This window comes from Dama dama, chromosome 28, assembly GCF_033118175.1.
Source record: "Dama dama isolate Ldn47 chromosome 28, ASM3311817v1, whole genome shotgun sequence".
NCBI lineage: Eukaryota > Metazoa > Chordata > Mammalia > Artiodactyla > Cervidae > Dama > Dama dama.
In genome coordinates, this window is record NC_083708.1 from 38,537,480 (window position 1) to 38,555,145 (window position 17,666).

The following is a 17,666-nucleotide window of genomic DNA, read 5'->3' on the forward strand; positions in this document are numbered from 1 at the left end:
TAGTCAATAAAGCAGAAGTAGATGTTTTTCTGGAATTTCCTTGCTTTCTCTGTGACACAACAAGTATTGGCAGTTTGATCTGTTTCCTCTGCCTTTTCTAAACCCAGCTTGTATATCTGGAAGTTCTCGATTCATGTACTACTGAAGCCTATCTTGAAAGATTTTGAGAATAACTTTGTTAGCTTGTGAAATGAGTTCAGTTGTATGGTAGTTTGAATGTTCTTTGGGATTGAAATGAAAACTGACCTTTTCCTGTCCTGTGACCACTGCTGAGTTTTCCGAATTTGCTGGCATATTGAGTGCAGCACTTTCACAGCATCATCTTTTAGGATTTGAAATAGCTCAGCTGGAATTCCACTGCATCCACTAGCTTTGTTCGTCGTAATGCTTCCTAAAGTCCACTTGACTTCACACTCTAGAATATCTGGTTATAGGTGAGTGACCGTACTATCGTGATTAACCGGTTCATTAAGACTTTTTTTGTATAGTTCTGTATATTCTTGCCACCTCTTCTTAATCTCTTCTGCTTCTGTTAGGTGCTTGTCATTTCTGTCCTTTATTGTGCCAATCCTTGCATGAAATGTCCCCTTGATAATCTCCAGTTTTCTTGAAGAGATTTCTGGTCTTTCTCGTTATATTGTTTTTCTCTGTGTCTTTGTGTTCACTTAAGAAGGCTATTCGTGATATTCTGTGGAACCCTGCATTCAGTTGGGTATTCATGCATGCATACTAAGTAACTTCAGTAGTGTCCAACCCTGTGCGACTCTATGGACTGTAACCCACAAGGCTCCTCTGTCCATAGGATTCTCCAGGCAAGAATACTGGAATGGATTGCCATGCCTTCCTCCAGGGGATCTTCTTGACCCAGGGATCAAACCTGTATCTCTGTTGTTTCCTGCATTGACAGGTGGATTCTTTACCATTAGCGCCACCTGGGAAGCCCTTAGTTGGGTGTATCTTTCCCTTTTCCTCCTTGCCTTTTGCTGCTTTTCTTTCCTCAACTATTTGTTAAGTCTTGTCAGAGAACCACTTTGCCTTGTTGCATTTCTTTTGCTTTGAGACGGTTTTGGTCCCCACTTCCTGTACAGTGTTGTGAACCTCTGTCCATAGTTCTTTAGTCACTCTGTCTACTAGTTCTAATTACTTGAATCAAATCCTCACTTCCACTGTATAATCATAAAAGATTTGATTTAGGTCATACTTGAATGGCCTAGTGGTTTTCCCTACTTTCTTCAATTTAAATCTGAATTTTGCAATAAGGAACTGATGGTCTGAGCCACAGTCAGCTCCAGGTCTTGTTTTTGCTGACTGTATAGAGCTTCTCCATGTTAGGCTGTAAATAATGTAATTAATCCATTTTCAGTATTGGCCACCTGATAATGTCTACATGTAGACTTGTCTCTTGTGTTGTTGGAACAAAACTCTGTTAGCCTTTGCCCTGCTTCATTTTGTACTCCAAGGCCAAACTTGCCTGTTACTCCAGGTGTATCTTGACTTCCTGCTTTTGCATTCCAGTCCCCAGTGATGAAAAGGACATCATTTTTGGTGTTAGTTCTAGAAGGTCTTGTAGGTCTTCATAGAATCAGTCAACTTCAGCTTCTTTGGCATTAGTGGTTGGGGCATAGATTTAGATTACTGTTGAATGGTTACTGTTGAATAGATTACTGATGTTGAATGGTTTGCGTTGGAAACAAACCAAAATCATTCTGTCATTTTTGAGACTGCACCCAGTACTTCATTTCAGAGTCTTTTGTTGACTATGAGGGCTACTCCATTTCTTTCTAAAGGATTCTTCCCCACGGTAGTGATATAATGGTCATCTGAATTAAATTTGCCCATTCCTGTCCATCTTAGTTCACTGATTCCTAAGATGTTGTTGTTCACTCTTGCTATCTCTTGTTTAATCAAGTCCAATTTACCTTGATTCATGGACCTAACATTCCAGGTTCCTATGCAATATTGTTCTTTACAGCCTTGGACTTTCACCACAAGACACATCCATGACTGAGCATCATTTCTGCTTTGGCTCAGCCTCTTCATTTGTTCTGGGTCTTTTAGTTATTGCCCTCTGCCCTTCCTCAGTAGCATATTGGACCCCTTCTGACCTTTTTGCTCCTCACTGTTTACATATGAAGCACACGTTATTTTGTGGCACTTTCTTGGTTCCTTCCCTCTTCTAACCTAACCTCCTCTCCGGCCCTTTGTCATCGTGCCCTCAGCTTCCAGCTGTACTGAATACCAGCTCTTTCCTGAATATACCTCTGTTAGTTTTTTCATGCCCTACTTCTGCCTGAAATTCTCTGACCCTCCCATTGTCCCTTCTCTTTCCAGGAAACTCTTCCCTCAATGGCATTACTCTAGTTATCTTCCTTAAATACCAGTGGCATTTTTTCTGTGCTTATAGTGCATATGTCTTGGGCACAGAGGCAGTCGTATCAGAGTTATCTGTTTATATTTCCTGCTCACTCAAAATCTCTTTCCAGGTGGGTTGTGAACTCTGTGATATCTAGGGTAGCTAGTCTCTAATTTCGTTCATCCTCAGAATTTGGCACAGTGTTGGAACGTAAAATATTGACTCTGCATTTGTTTGTTGCTTGATGTAAAATAAAATAGTAAGGACCTTCTGTTTTTCTTCGAAGCAAAAAGGATTTTAACCCTATAGTTTGAAGACTGAAAAATTTTGCTCGACTTTACTTGAGCTTGAATTCCCTCATCTTTTCTTTTTTTTTTTTTAATTTATTTTAATTGGAAGCTAATTACAATATTGTGGTGGTTTTTGCCTCCCTCATCTTTTCTTAAAAGAGTCTTCTGAATTGTTTGTCTGTCATACATTCTTGGGACCAAAGATGGCCCAGGCTGAGCTGGACAGCTGGTAGTATTATTGATAGGAGCCAGAAAGCCTTGGCCATGTCTAATTTATAACAAGTGAGGTTTGGCCAAACCTTAACTGCACTCATGCATACAGGCTGTTGAATGATTCTTCCACTTGCTAAAAGTGACTGGATGCTGGATACCAAGTTTGAGCATTTCTGAAAGGTATAAGACTATGTTTTTCGTTAAACTGGTTCCTAATATTTCAGTCAAAAGATGAACCTGCTTCTTGAGGCTTGAGTAGTTCTTCCCTGAATTGCATTTAAATTTTCCCACTGAGCCTAGTTTTCTAACTGGGATAAAGCTTTCATTTTAAGGCTGCCATTTCTACAATTTGCACAAGTATGTGCTTCTTATTTTTTTCTACTATCTATAGAATTGCTTGCATCAAGAGTTTTCCAGAACATAGTGTCTAAGATGGAAAATGTAATAGAATCCCAGTCTCTGCCAAATTAATTTTTCTATCTTGTTGTTATATAATGTTCCCATTGAACAGTTTTTGTGTGTGTGTGTGTGTGTGTGTGTGTGTGTGTGTGTGTGTGATGAATGCTGAGAAAGGAGCTAGCATGCTTTTAATACATATTGCAGATGTATAGGAGAAATGTCTTAAAAAAAATTTTTTTTTTAAATTTTTTCTTTTTGGCTCTGTGGTATGGCATGTGGGATCTTAGTTCCCCGACCAGGGATCAGACTTACACCTCCTGAAGTGGAAGCTCAGATTCTTAACCACTGGACCACCAGGGAAGTCCCAGGAGAAATGTCTTTAAAGCATTCTGCATTAGATAAAACCAGGTTTATACTATATATTTACTTTTAATTCACCTGGATTTACTTAGTAAACTCCTTTAATTATTTCCAGTGTGCAGTTGCTCTGACTGTAGTATCTAATATACACTAAAATTTAGCAAGCAGTTTCCCTGAAAGCTTTGCAATTACTTTGTCTGTCTTTATTATAGTAAATAATAACTTGTTTTATTTTAGAAATAAAATAGTGTTAAGAAAGGCAACTAAGCTGCCCCTAAAAACTAGGTCGTCATAGCCATGGAGGCCAGGTTCACCTGATTTTCAGCCTTTTCAGGTAAAAGAGTAAATTATACCCTTTATGATACTTTGTATTATCTGTGCCTGAAACACGTAAGCTGTGGGGTGTGAATTTTCACATGAGCTCCTGGAGAGCTCTCACATGGGATGGGAGCTATAAAGCTTCTGTGTCCCATGTGCTAGTCATCAAAATACTTGTGGGCATTGTGGGAAAGGACAGATCTTCAGTTTTCATAACTAAGGTATTGGCATCTGACCACAGATTGGCATTGACATAGTACAGTGATGAAAGTGAGTCCATATGCCCTCTGGGTTTCTGCCAATTCTTCATATGGTGAACCTCAGAGGTGCCACATCATCATTTTATCATCTGACAGTTAACATAGAAGAGAACTGGTAATCATGCATGCATCTTCCTTCATTCTCAACACAAAAGCTGCAGATAAGCCTTAAGTCTGCAGATCTTTGAGTATTTTATTAATTTAGCAGATGGAAGTTATATTTAAACTTATTAAGTGAAATAATTACTGGGTTTGTTCATAGATCCTATCCATATAATTCAGAGCAAGAGGCCTGTGCTTCAATCTATTCTGCTCAAGCTTTCAAATTCCTTTGACAGCCTGGATGTGAAATTCAAAAGTCATTAATGTGATGTGTTAATTTTGCACTTTTTGACTTACTGCAAAAATCTTATAGTTTCCATAGCAACAATAACCTATCCAGATTGTGTAATATTCTTTACAGTATTAAAAATAAAACTATGCAATTACATGAGCTTCTGGAGCACTTCATTTAGGGAACTGAGGATTGGAATATTTCTTTAAAAAGAAAAGTATAATTTCATGTGAAGATTTTGTCAGAAATCATTTTTAACTTTAGGAATTTATTTAATTAAATATTTAGTGGTTGATACCTGATAGTAAATTTAATTATTAATTATGTGAAATTTGCATTGTAAGCATTGTGTTAAGCATCTCAGACACAAACGCTTTCACAGGCATATCCACACATACTTTCAAGGTAGGGGGGATATTTGGCTTTAATTACATTCACCACCTGCTTCTTAATGGCCTCTGGGTGGTCTGAAAAATGTTTAGTTTTATGTTTGGAGGAAACAGGATAGAAGAAAAGGAAAACGGGATCACTTAAGCTCTTTAAAACAAGTCTTTGAAACATGCCTAAGATACTACTTTGAAAATACTAAAGATTATTTTAATAGTCAACTGTTTTCAAAGCGTCAAATTATCTTTTTTCTTTTCCCCTCTAATTCTAATTTAAGAGACAATATGATATTAGTACTAAAGCTGGTTAACATAACTTTCTACATCTTAACACAACTGTTTTTCTTTTTTTGTATCACCTTCAATGGTCTTCAAGCCTGGTGGCTCAGTTGGTAAAGAATCTGCCTGCAATGCAGGAGACCTGGGTTCAATCCCTGGATTGGGAAGATCCCCTGGAGAAGGAAATAGCAACCCACTCCAATATTCTTGCCTGGAGAATTCCATGGACAGAGGAGCCTGATGGGCCATAGTCCATGGGGTAACAAAGAATCAGACACGACTGAGTGACTAACACTTTCACTTTTCACCTTCAACATATATCTGAGTGTGTGTAATTTTTTAGTACAGTATAATTTATGTATTTTCTCAACAGTGTATGATAAACATTTTTCATGTTTCTAATGATCTTCATGATTACCATTTTAGTAATTGCAGAACAGTCTATCTGTTGACATGTGCAGTTTCTGTTTATCAAAATGCTGCTTGTTTTGAATGCCATATATTGGTAGAAAAATGTATATAATATTCAGACTGTTGGAAAAAATAACCATAACTCAATTATTTGCCCAAAACACAGATGATTGTGAAAATCTTTAAAATGCACATGAAATGATGTTTTAAAATGCATTTTATGAATACACTCTTAAACTGCTTTATCTGCTAGTAAACAGAGTGGGGAAAATGAGCAATAGGTAAGTAAGACGTTGAGGCACTACTTAGGTACTATCATTTGATGAAATCTTTATGACATGGTGATACATTGTTGAAGCTCTAATATAATCAAAAGGCAAAACTTGGAGGGCATGGATTATACTCCTCTTGTCAGAATAACCAGTGATAGGAGTCACATTTGTTACAATCAGTTGGAGCCTTGCTTTGGCTGGTCCTGTTGTCTGTACTCTGAAGATACCTTATCACACTGGACACTCATTGATACTATTTTTATGGATGGTATCCCCATTATTGAGCTGCTGTCTTCCCTTGGTTAAGCACCCTGGTAACTACTGATACCAGAGTCTCCCAAAATTCCAATTCTACCTCCATTAATTGGAAAATTCACTGCAACTACCAAGTTTTTCCTAGAGATCTTGAGAATGAGGTGTTGGTGGCTAGTTTTGAAGTCTTTCTTTCCAAGGCTTTTGGTTGAGGTCTTAGGGCTTTTGAATGTTGCCTATCCTTGGTGAAAACTAGTGTGCCTCAGTGGGTCAACAGGGCTTCCCTGGTGGCTCAGACGGTAAGAAATCTGCCTGCAGTGCAGGAGACCTGGGTTTGATACCTGGGGCGGGAAGATCCTCTGGAGGAGGAAAGAGCAATCAAGTATTTTTGTGTGTAGAATTCCATGGACAGAGGAGCCTGATAGGCTACAGTCCATGGGGTCGCAAAGAGTCAGACACGACTGAGTGACTAACACACACACACACACACACACACACACACAATGGGTCAACATTCTTCTGTAACTCCTCCATTTATTACATGGTTCTTATACTATGAAATTATTTTGAATAAATATAGAAGTTTACATCTGTCATTTATTTTTTAATTAATGTTTATAACAGAATGCTTTCATAGACTCCAGATAATTAAGACAGTAGAATTATCTTACAATATGCTTGAGTTTATATTTTTGCTTATTTACTTTTTGAAACTAATGTTGTGTTTAGTATCCTGTTCCATTTCAATTTTGTAGTTTGTGTTTTGGCTTTATCTAATGTTTTCATTGTGACATGAGTTTCTTTTGGTATTTCACATTTTATGATTGAAATGTTATCAGAAATAATAAGCAATGCATGCATAGTGAGAGCATTTACATATCACTGAGGCTAGTGCATTTCATTTTTATTATAGTTATAATTTTGAATCTGAAAATATATAGAAATAATTTTTTTTGTTCCTATGCAGAAAAGATGAAAAAGAATATGCATTGAAGCAAATTGAAGGCACAGGAATATCTATGTCGGCTTGTAGAGAGATTGCAGTAAGTAGACATAAATGTTATTTATTTTGTTATTGATACTGGGTGATATTAATATAAATGCTTCATTAATATATACAATGCATGGTTATTTCAAAGATGTTAGTTTAAGAAAATTTTCTATGAGAAAAGTTGCATAAACTTTTTAATTACTTGAAAGTCATCTTTGAACATTCTCTTAATTATATTTAGGATTTATAATCTTAAGAATACAGAACTGAATGACTTTTTAATTGATTTAAATTATAATTGAGTATAACTATTAAATTAATAATTTAATGTATGTCTTTCCTGTAATTTTAGGACTGATACATGTCTTTCTAGAGAAGGGGGTGATACTGTTCAATAGTGTGCCTATTAAACATTTGCTGAAGAATTCATGTTTTAGTGTTACATTTTGCTAGTTGCTAAAAAAAAAAATAAGACTGTCATAATAATAGGATAATTCCTTAAAGATCATTTTTTTTAATCTTTGTATGACACACCTGTACATTTAAGAAATGATTGTCCATAAGAACACCTAACATTTCCTGAGTATTTACCAGGTACCATGCTTACTAAGTGCTTTTAAGTATTAATTTAATTTTCCTAACAATCATATGAAATAAGTACTTTTAGTATCTCCATTTTTACAAATCAGTAAGCAGAGGCAAAATCATAATTATGGCTTAGAAGTCTTAATATTATGTTACCTTATTTTAGTTCTTCAGTTTCTTATTTTAGTGCTTTAGTTTCTTATTGGGCCTTTATCATGATATCACTGATCTATTGGGAATTTCTGTCTCTAAATTATTAAATATATTGTCCATATCCATTAGGCATTTCTGTCTCTAATTTGGTAACTATCTCATGTTTTACTCACAGCTCCTTATTTGTAGTTCACTCACATTGAAGCACTCCCTCATCACTCTCAATCATAAGAAAATGAATAATGCAAAGAACACACGAGGCGGGATTTCAGTAGACCTGAGTGTCTGCCTTTGTGGTTAAACTAGCTGTGAGTCTCAGTTTCCTTATATTGAAATAAGGGAACTATAAGGTCCCTTCTACGCATAAATTCTTTGATTTCAGAATGGGGGCTTCTCACTAGGCTGCATACACTTTGGGGGTCGGGACCTTGTCTTTTTGACTCTAGTTTCCTGCATAGTACCTGGCACATAGCAGGTGCCCCATAAATGCTTGTTGAATAAATTAATGAATAAACAACAAAGTTCTTTATAATCCTTAGTTTGCTTTAGAATATAAATGTATTGTTTAAAGTGTTCATTTTGTCATTTTCCCATTAATTATAAATTGGTGTTTATAATGCCCTACCAGAGTGAGCATTTGATAATTGATTTTTAACTCCCTAAAATTCATAGAGTATTATTTCAACCAATGTGAATATCACTGGTATGCAATTTTGCTAGAGTTCCATAATTTAATACAGCATGAATTCAGTGTCCATGAATTAATTGGGTAAATAGCTGAAATTTAAGATATTGGTTATTAGGAAATGAAAACCCAATTCTATGTATCTTCTGAGGAATCCATGGATTCCCTTTTCCCAACATCCCCACTAACATTTGTTACATCTTGTCTTTATGGTGATAGTTACCTTAACAGATGTGAGGTGACATCTCACTGCGGTTTTGATTGTGTTTCCTTGATGATTAATGACATTGTGCACTTGATGGATCTGCTGGCCATCTGTGTATCTTCTTCTTTGGAAGAAGTGCTTGTTCAGTTCCTTTACCCATGTTTGCAATGAAGGATGATACTGATGGTTTTTGCTGTTGAGTTGAATACATTCCTGATATGTTTTGGATACTAACCACTTATCAGATAAATAGTTTGCAAATAGCTTCTCATACTTTGTACCTCTCATATTTTCCTTTTTATTTTGTTCATTGTTTCTTGTGCAGAAGCTGAAAAAACTTAACTCTGAAACTCATTTACAGTCTTCATATTTTTATTGAGGGTTTGCTTAATAGAACTTTAGAAAGTATGCAGTTTCTGAATTGAATAATTTTTTATATTACCTGGATAACTTAGCCCCAACATGATAGGGATTTTGACATGAGTTTAACATGTATGTTATTGCATAGTGGCCAAGTGCATACATCTTTGTACATTATAGGCTCACAAACACAGTTTTGTAATTATTGCTTAATGCAGTTGTCTTTTAAATCACACAGAAGAAAAATAGTTAAAATATACTTAATGCTATTTCTTCTGTTTACTCATGTTGCTACTGTTGTCAGTGATCTTTATTTTATGTGTAGATATAAGGTACTTATAAGTCCTTTGATTTTAACCAAAAGTCTCCACTTAGTATTTTTGTTTTTTTGTAGTGCAGATCTTCTAGGAGTGAATTTTCTGTTTTTGTATTTAGGAATATCTTAATTTCTTCTTTTTTTCCCTTTATCACTTGTTTCTCCTTTGTTTTTTGCAGAATAGTTTTGCCACATATAGAGTTCTTGGATGAAAGTCTTTCTTTTTTCACTTTGTCTATATTATCTCACTGCCTTTTGGCCACCATGGTTTCTGATGAAAAGTTAATTCGTGAGAATCTCTTGTACATGAGGAGTTATTTTCTTGCTATTCTCAAGATTTTCTTTTTGTGTTTGTCTTTTGACAGTTCAACTGTGATATGTGTAGATGTGAAATCTAATTGGAGTCTGTTGTTTCTTGGGTGTAGAGAGTAATGTTTTTCATCACATTTGGGAAATTTCCAGCCATTATTTCTTCCAGCCCTTTTCTGTCTCTCCTCTCTTTTCGAGACCGCCATTGTGTGTGTGTTTTTAGTCTTAATGGTGTCACACAGGGCGCCGACACACTGATGATTTTTGCTAATTCTTTTTCTGTTTATTGCTTAGACAGGATACTTTTAATTAGCTGTCTTTGTTGGCTGATTATGTCTTTTGCCAGCTCAATATGCTCCTAAGCCTCCCTCCAGTGAAATATTCATTTCAGTTATTTTACTTTTCAATTCCAAAATTGCTGTATGGTTCTTTTTTCTTTTAATAGACTTTATTTTTTAGAGCAGTTTTACGTTTACAGCAAAACTGAGTAGAAGTTCTAGAGATTTCCTGCACAGTCCCTACCCTCGCACATGTATAGCCTAACTCATTATCAACCTCGTCCACCAGAGTAGTATGTTTGTTACAACTGATGAACCTATGTTGCTACCCAAAGACAATAGTTTACATTAGGGGTCACTCTTGGTGTTGTATATTTTATGGATTTGGACAAACGTCTAATGACATGTACCCACCATTATGACATCATGCAGAGTAGTTCCCCTGCCCTCAAAATCCTCAGTGCTCTATTGACTCATCCTAGACCATCCGCCTCCTCAGATAGTCACAGATCTTTTTACTGTTTACATAATTTTGCCTTTTCCAGAATGTCATATAGTTGAAACCCTATAGTATGTAGCCTTTTGAGATTGGCTTCTTTCACTTAGTAATAGGCTTTTAAGATTCATCCATATCTTTCATGACTTAATAGCTCATATCTTTTTAGTACTAAATGATATTCCATCATCTGGATGTATTACAGTTTGTTTACACATTGATTTACAAAAGTACATCTTGGTTGCTTCAAAGATTTGGCAGTTATGAGTAGAGCTGCTGTAAGCCCTGTGTGTTGGCTTTTGTGTGGACGTAACTTTTCAGTTCCTTTGGGTAAATATCAAGGAGCAGAATTTCTGGACTGCATGGTAATAGTATGTTTACCTATCTTCCTAAGTGACTAGACTGTTTTGCATTCCTACCAGCAATGGGTGAGAGTTTCTTTTGCTCCACAACCTTGCCAAATTTGTTGTCGTCAGTGTTCTGGATTTAGTGTTCTAATAGGTTTGTAGTGATATCTCATTGTTATTTAATAAAACTCTGCTTTAGCCATTAAGTCTTGCCTGTATGGCTTTAAGAGCTGTGCGATTAGAGTCTTTCAGATAGTTCTTGGACATACCCACAGCTTTGCATACGGACATGGTTACAGTCCTTACTATCCAGTTCCATTTATAGAAAATTCTGGGAAGTGCACACTAATCTGTAGTGGTGGACAGTTGATCAGTGACTGTGTGCAGGTAGGAAAGAAACAGCAGTGTATTACAAAGGAGCGCGAGGAGTCTCTTGGAGGTGGTGTAAATCTCCATCACTGCGATTGTCATGATGGTTTCATGGGTTTCTATCTATAATAAAACTTGAAGATGGTATACAGTTATACCTCAGTAAATTTGGGGGAAAATTAATAAAGGTGTATGGGATTATTAGTGGGTCAAGGGTCTGTTAAAGAGGAATTTGTAAGATTCTGTGGATCACAAGCACAGCTGGAGGGATTGGCCTTGAATAGGAAATGGAACAGATAGTTTATCCTCTACAGAGGCAGAAGAAAGGGTGATGTCAACACTTGTCAGTCCACTAGAATGATGATGAAGTAGGTACATTCTTATATGCCTCTCTTTTGTGTGTGTGAATCTTAAATGATGAGTGTTTTTAGTTATTGATGAAGGCTCTGTGAAAATTTGCTGATCAAAGATAAGATTATAAAAGTGTTACAGTCTGCCTAAAGTAGGAGACCAGTCATGTCACTAGTCTGCATGACTGTGTTGTTTTCTTTATTTTAAGCCCAGTATAAGAAGGGAGAATTGGAGTTTTTCTGGTTGATGAGGTGGAAGGACAGAAAATGTAAGGTGATTGAGAGTCAGAGAGGTTAGGAGGGACTGATACGTTGGGGAGAATGTAGACAACACCATAAATTAAAAGGCAGATAAAACTTGTTCTTTGCCTTTTCCTTCTATGTCCCATAATATTATCTGCCTCCTGGCATTTTCTCATTTATATGGAGGCACATAGATAAGAGGCCTTTGATTTGGATAAAATTAGTAACATTTCACTCATTACTCTAAAATGATGGGACTGTGATTACAGACACCTTCTGAGTGCAGAGTTGGATGATGAGTAGAGAAGTCAGAGAGTTTGTAACCATGGAATGAGCTTGAAGAATGTGTGCAGAATGGGAAGAAGTTTAAGAACTAGAATGAGGGACTTCCCTAGTGGAAAAGTGAATAGGAATCCACTTGCCAATGCAGAGGACAGGGGTTCGATCCCTGGTCCCAGAAGATTCCGCATGCCTCAGAGCGACTAAGCCTATACACCACAAATATTGAGCCCTCATTTTAGAGCCTACGAGCCACAACTAATGAAGCTCATGCTCTGTAGAGTCTGTGGCCCGCAACAAGAGACGTCATTGCAATGAAAGCTCCACACACTGCAATGAAGAGGAACGCCCCCCGCTCACCACAACTGAAGAAAGCCCACACACAGCAACAAAGACCCAGTACAGCCAAAAATAAAAGAAAGAAATTAAAAAAGAAACTGTCATTACTGTAAATAAACTAGAATGCATTACTACCTCGTCTCACTAATAGAAGTCATTTCACATGTTAATTTCATTTGAACCTTATTGACCAGAGGTGAATTATAATCCCATATCTTTGTACGGTGCTTTACAGGTAACAATATGCCATAACAAGGAATAATTCTGGGTGATGTACGTACTAGGAACATGTAAACATGAACGTTTTTAGTCTGAGATTACAGGGGAGTTCTAATTTGATGTTTTTTACCTTTGTGGCCTGTGTAATCATAAGGTTGCTAGGCTGGAAATGTGGTAAACAGCATTAATTCTGATCCCATTAATTTGTTTCCTGGTTATGCAATTCAAATACGTTTATTATAAAATTCTCAATGTGGAAAAAGCATGTTAAGAGCATCTGTTACACTCTTAGAAATAATCACTACTAATATTTTGTGTATGGTCTTCTAGACTTTTTCCTTTACAAAAATACTGAAGATTTTTTTCCCATAAGAGTGGAGAGTCCATTAATTTTTTAGAAAATGTAATTTCATCCACAGTAATACAAAGATAACTTTTTAACTATCAAAATAATAAGCATGCTAGTTCTGTGGGATATAAGAAAGATTATAAGATCTAATTCCTGAGTACTTTTCAAAAAAATTGACATGGTCCCAAAGAAAGTGAAGATAGACTGAAAGGAAAATTAGTCAAGGGAAATAGGGCATAGAGTGAAGAAGGAAGAGAGAGAAAACCTGACTTAATGTCAGACTGCTGTCTTCCTCAGTTTTGGCTTGAGAAGCCACTGCCTCAGACCCCTCTGCCCAGCTTAGCCCAGTGTGTGTCCACCAGCATCTCAGCGTTGATGCTCCCATGGTGACACGTGGCCTCAGCTGTCATGGACTGTCACTTGCAGTTTTTCTTACAGCACAGAGCAGGCAGGGTAGAATGGCAGTTAAAAGATTATTTGCTACATTTTTTTTTTTCTTTCCTTCTCTTGCCACCTTGATGGTTTAGCAGGGTGCTATGTAAACATCAGTGGAATCCTTGCAACTGTCCCTTGTCTTCAAGGTATGCCCCCCCCCCCACCTTTTTTTAACTTATGAAGGGGAAATGATAAAATATGTTTGCTGTGGATTCCTTGAGAACGATAAACTGTCTATAAGCATGGCTCTAATTCTTACCAATACTTTTTTCAGTTTTATTTTTAAAAAATTTTTGGCTCTGCTGGGTCTTTCCTCTAGTCCCAGCGAGTGGGGGCTACTGTCTAGTTGTGTTCCGTGAGCTTTTCGTAGTAGTGATTTCTCTTGCTGCTGGGCTCGGGCTCTAGGGCACTGAGGCTTCAGTAGCTGTGGCTCAAGGGCTCTAGAGCACAGGCTCAATAGTTGTGGCCGGGCATGTGGGATCTTCCTGGATTAGGGATCGAACTCGTGTCTCATGCATTGGCAAGTGGATTCTTTACCACCGAATCACCAGGGAAGCCCCTTTCTAATACATTTATTTTTATCAACCTTAAAATTATTTTGTTAAATCTCATAGATTGAGAAATACCTGTTAATTCTCATTTAGATTATTTAATTATATCTCAGTTGCTTTTATGTTGCACTGAATGCAAATTTTTCTTTTAACATGTGTCCAGTTTTATTAGAGTGTATAGATTTGTGGAAGTACATCTGTGATTCAGGTAATTTACCCTTTCTATGACTGGGACAAAATCAAAGTATTTTTGTGAAAAATATTAAAGGTAGAAAAAGTTTTCTTTTTTCAGTAGGCTTTTAACATGATCTTTAATAATTATTTTCATAAAAAGTTTACATGATTTTGGAGACTGGAACTAAATCATATATGAAATCATCTTTGAGCAAAAATCTGTTCTTTGGTATAATCCTTTTGTTCGCCTTAGAAACAAACAGAAGTTTCCTCTTGGGATTGAAGATTCAGGATATATATATTTTTTTCTTCTTTAAAATGTGTGTGTGTGTTTCCCCCCTTTCATTGGATAATAATAGTTACTACTTTTCTCATTAATGTATTTAGTTTCTTTGGCATTTAGGTATATATATTCTTACTGACTCATAATGAAAAGTGAAATCTTATATGAGTTGGGGAATAGGATTTGGGATTATTATAGGATGAATCTGGGAGATGCATATAGAGTCAGCACATAGGGAGGGACCATCATAGGATGGAAAATAAATCCTTTTAAAAGGTAGAAAGGGACAAGGGGCAGGTAAAAGGAGTTAACCAGCAGACAGATTCTCTAGTCCTCTGGTGTATCTATCTACCTTGCTATAGATGTTAGGTTTTGAGTCTCTTAAAAGTTATTATTGGAGTTCCCTGAAGGTCCAGAAGTTAAGACTCTGTGTTCCCAATGCTGGGGGTATGGGTTTGATCCCTGGTTGAGGAAGATCCTTGCATGCTGTATGGCATGGCAAAAAAAAAAAAAAAAAAGTGATTATTGTTTGTGTGCAAATGCATACATGTACCTTTTGGAGTATATTTCAGGTTGCTTTGTTTCCTCTGAGAAGACTAAGTGACCAATCTTTGTAGCAGAAGCAGATTTAAATACCTATTGTTGCCAATGGTAGAAAAGAGGTGTGCCATATATAGGTTTCTGGGGTTTTGTATAAAGATGACAAAAGTGAGAAGGAACCGTTTGAGAAGAGATAAAACTGTTTTTGCTCACCAGTTTCTCATGTGTGTGTATTTGCATGTGTGTGTGTTACTGTGAAGGAAGATGGATTGGTGTGGTAACACTAGTCACAGAAGTAACTCAAAACTCTCCGCTTCTCTCTTTTCCAACTCTAGGGGAATAGACTAGTTGGTTGAAAGTGGTACCTTTAGGCACCTATGGTTGCTGTGACTCCTTTCGGTCTGCAAAGAATTGGTAGGTTATCGTCAAAGAGTTGACTGTATCAGTAAATCCCTCCCTACTTAAGAAGATCAGTTGAGTTATTTCAGTTCTCTTAAAAATATGAAAATGATCAATTTCATATTCCTGCTCTAATTATATTAGATTTAATTGACTATTAATTCCCTATTTTTAGTGTTGTTTCTCTTTGTCTTGAATAATTTTGAAGCAAAAGTATGCTGGTGATATAATGCAGACTAAAGGACTGAAAATAAATCTGATAATATTCAGAGGGCTTAGCTCAGAACCTGAAAAATATTAATAAGTGCAGAGTAAATGTTGCTTTATTATTATTATTGATAATAACTTTATCCTAGTCAAACTGTAATACAAATATAATTTTTAGTTAAAATTGTTTTCACCAAAGTCAAAGTAAATTACTTTTAACATCTATACATTTCATTCTTAAGGTATACTATTATAAAACATAAAGTATATTATTATAGAAGGTACTGAATTATACAATTTAACATAAATTTGTTAATTCTAGATTCAAAATAAGAGATTGATATGGGAAAATAAAGTATTCATTTTAAAAACGTGCCTTGGGCTTCAGATTGTAAAGTGGGAGAGAATATGGACTTAGATATCAGATAGACTTGATGATGTATCTGAACTTCACACTTTTTCCTCCATATCTTGGGCAAGTTGCTCCTAGATGAAGCAGTTTTCAGGGGGCATGAGGCTGTATCAGTTTTGCTTTGAGGGCTGGCAGTGCCAAGGAAGCAGGCCATGTGGCAATCCACAGGTTGCCCCGACTCTCAGAATCCCTGAGCGTCTTAACTTGCTAATGTCCCAGGTCATTCTCAGCTTCACCCTCTAACCAGAATCTCATCTCATGAAATGTTTGACAAAGCACACCTTTCCATATATGTTCAGGAGTCGTATCATTTCTTAGGAGGGAGGAGTTGCCTGTGAAACGTGAGTCCGACCCTTGCATATATGTTAGTGGTATATTCTGCATCTAAGCTCTTGAATTAAAATATGGCTAATTTCTACTTTTATTTCTAGTTCACCTTTCATATTCCTTACTCTGATTTATCTGGATTTGGAATTCAGTATCATTCTCACTCTACACAGTTTTCTCTTTTTCTTTTTTGGCCTAATTATTACTCCTGTAAACTAACTATCAACATACCTGATTTTTGTGAATCTTAGTTTATTCACATATAAAATTGAGTTAATAGTTCCTAATTTCACAGAATTGTAGTAAGGATGTATGTAAGCCTCTTGGCTCATAATCAGTTCCCAGTGAAAGCTTAGTTTTCTTCCTTTCTCTTAAGTTGAATTCCTTAGTGTCGTAAAAAAGTAAATTGTGGGCCTCCTTAGCTTAGATCAGTAATAATAAATAAGAGGCCAGGAAATATGTTTTAAAAATTTAGTGACTTTGCCCTGGTCTTTGAATGTTAAATTACATTTAAAATGTACTATAGCAGCAGATACAGTTGTTCCTCCACCTCAGATATGTCAGTCAGTTAACAGATACTGATCACTACTTGTAACACATAGTGTTGCTTGCTGAGAGAATAAACAGCAGTATTTTCAGTAAGGTGGCGGTCTTTTAAAGTCAGTTATTTGGAATGTGAAATACTTTTTTCCCTTAGGAAACATTGATATGAATGATGCCTAGCTTAACTATCTATCCCACCAAAACTGGCCTACCCCACCATTTTTGGCCTGTGGGTAACTGAGTTATGGTACTCTAGTACCATAGTCGGAGAAGGCAATGGCACCCCACTCCAGTACTCTTGCCTGGAAAATCCCATGGATGGAGGAGCCTGGTAGGCTGCAGTCCATGGGGTTGCTAAGAGTTGGACACGACTGAGCGACTTCACTTTCACTTTTCACTTTCCTGCATTGGAGAAGGAAATGACAACCCACTCCCGTGTTCTTGCCTGGAGAATCCCAGGGATGGAGGAGCCTGGTGGGCTGCCGTCTATGGGGTCGCACAGAGTCGGACATGGCTGAAGCGACTTAGCAGCAGCAGCAGTACCATAGTACTTGAGGACTACTTAAGACATTGTCTCTATGGAGAAACACATTCAGAATTAAAAGCATACATCTTGCCTTGTCATAGTTTTTAAAATGAGAATAGGCTTTTCAGTTCCAGGTCACTAGGGAGATAAGTGACCTGGGGGAGATTAGTCGTGTCAGAAGATAGGTAGGTGGTTTTATGGCAACCAGAGTTGGAATGGAAATTGTATTATCCATGCAGTGGGAATTGGGAGTTAGGTCTCTACCTGGG

The 17,666-nt window shown here is 36.7% G+C and overlaps 1 protein-coding gene across 5 annotated transcripts in view; it reads left to right on the plus strand.

The window, feature by feature from the left end:
* The window catches only part of CDK19 (cyclin dependent kinase 19), a 270,457-nt gene that overhangs the window by 154,761 nt on the left and 98,030 nt on the right, over nucleotides 1-17,666 (plus strand). For all 5 annotated transcript variants that reach the window (XR_009690968.1, XM_061131788.1, XM_061131787.1 and 2 more), the window contains one exon: nucleotides 7,095-7,170. Coding sequence is in view for 4 of the 5 variants with exons in the window: in XM_061131785.1 (XP_060987768.1) it covers nucleotides 7,095-7,170 (76 nt within the window). In the remaining variant the exon portion in view is untranslated. The remainder of the gene's footprint in view (nucleotides 1-7,094; nucleotides 7,171-17,666) is intronic.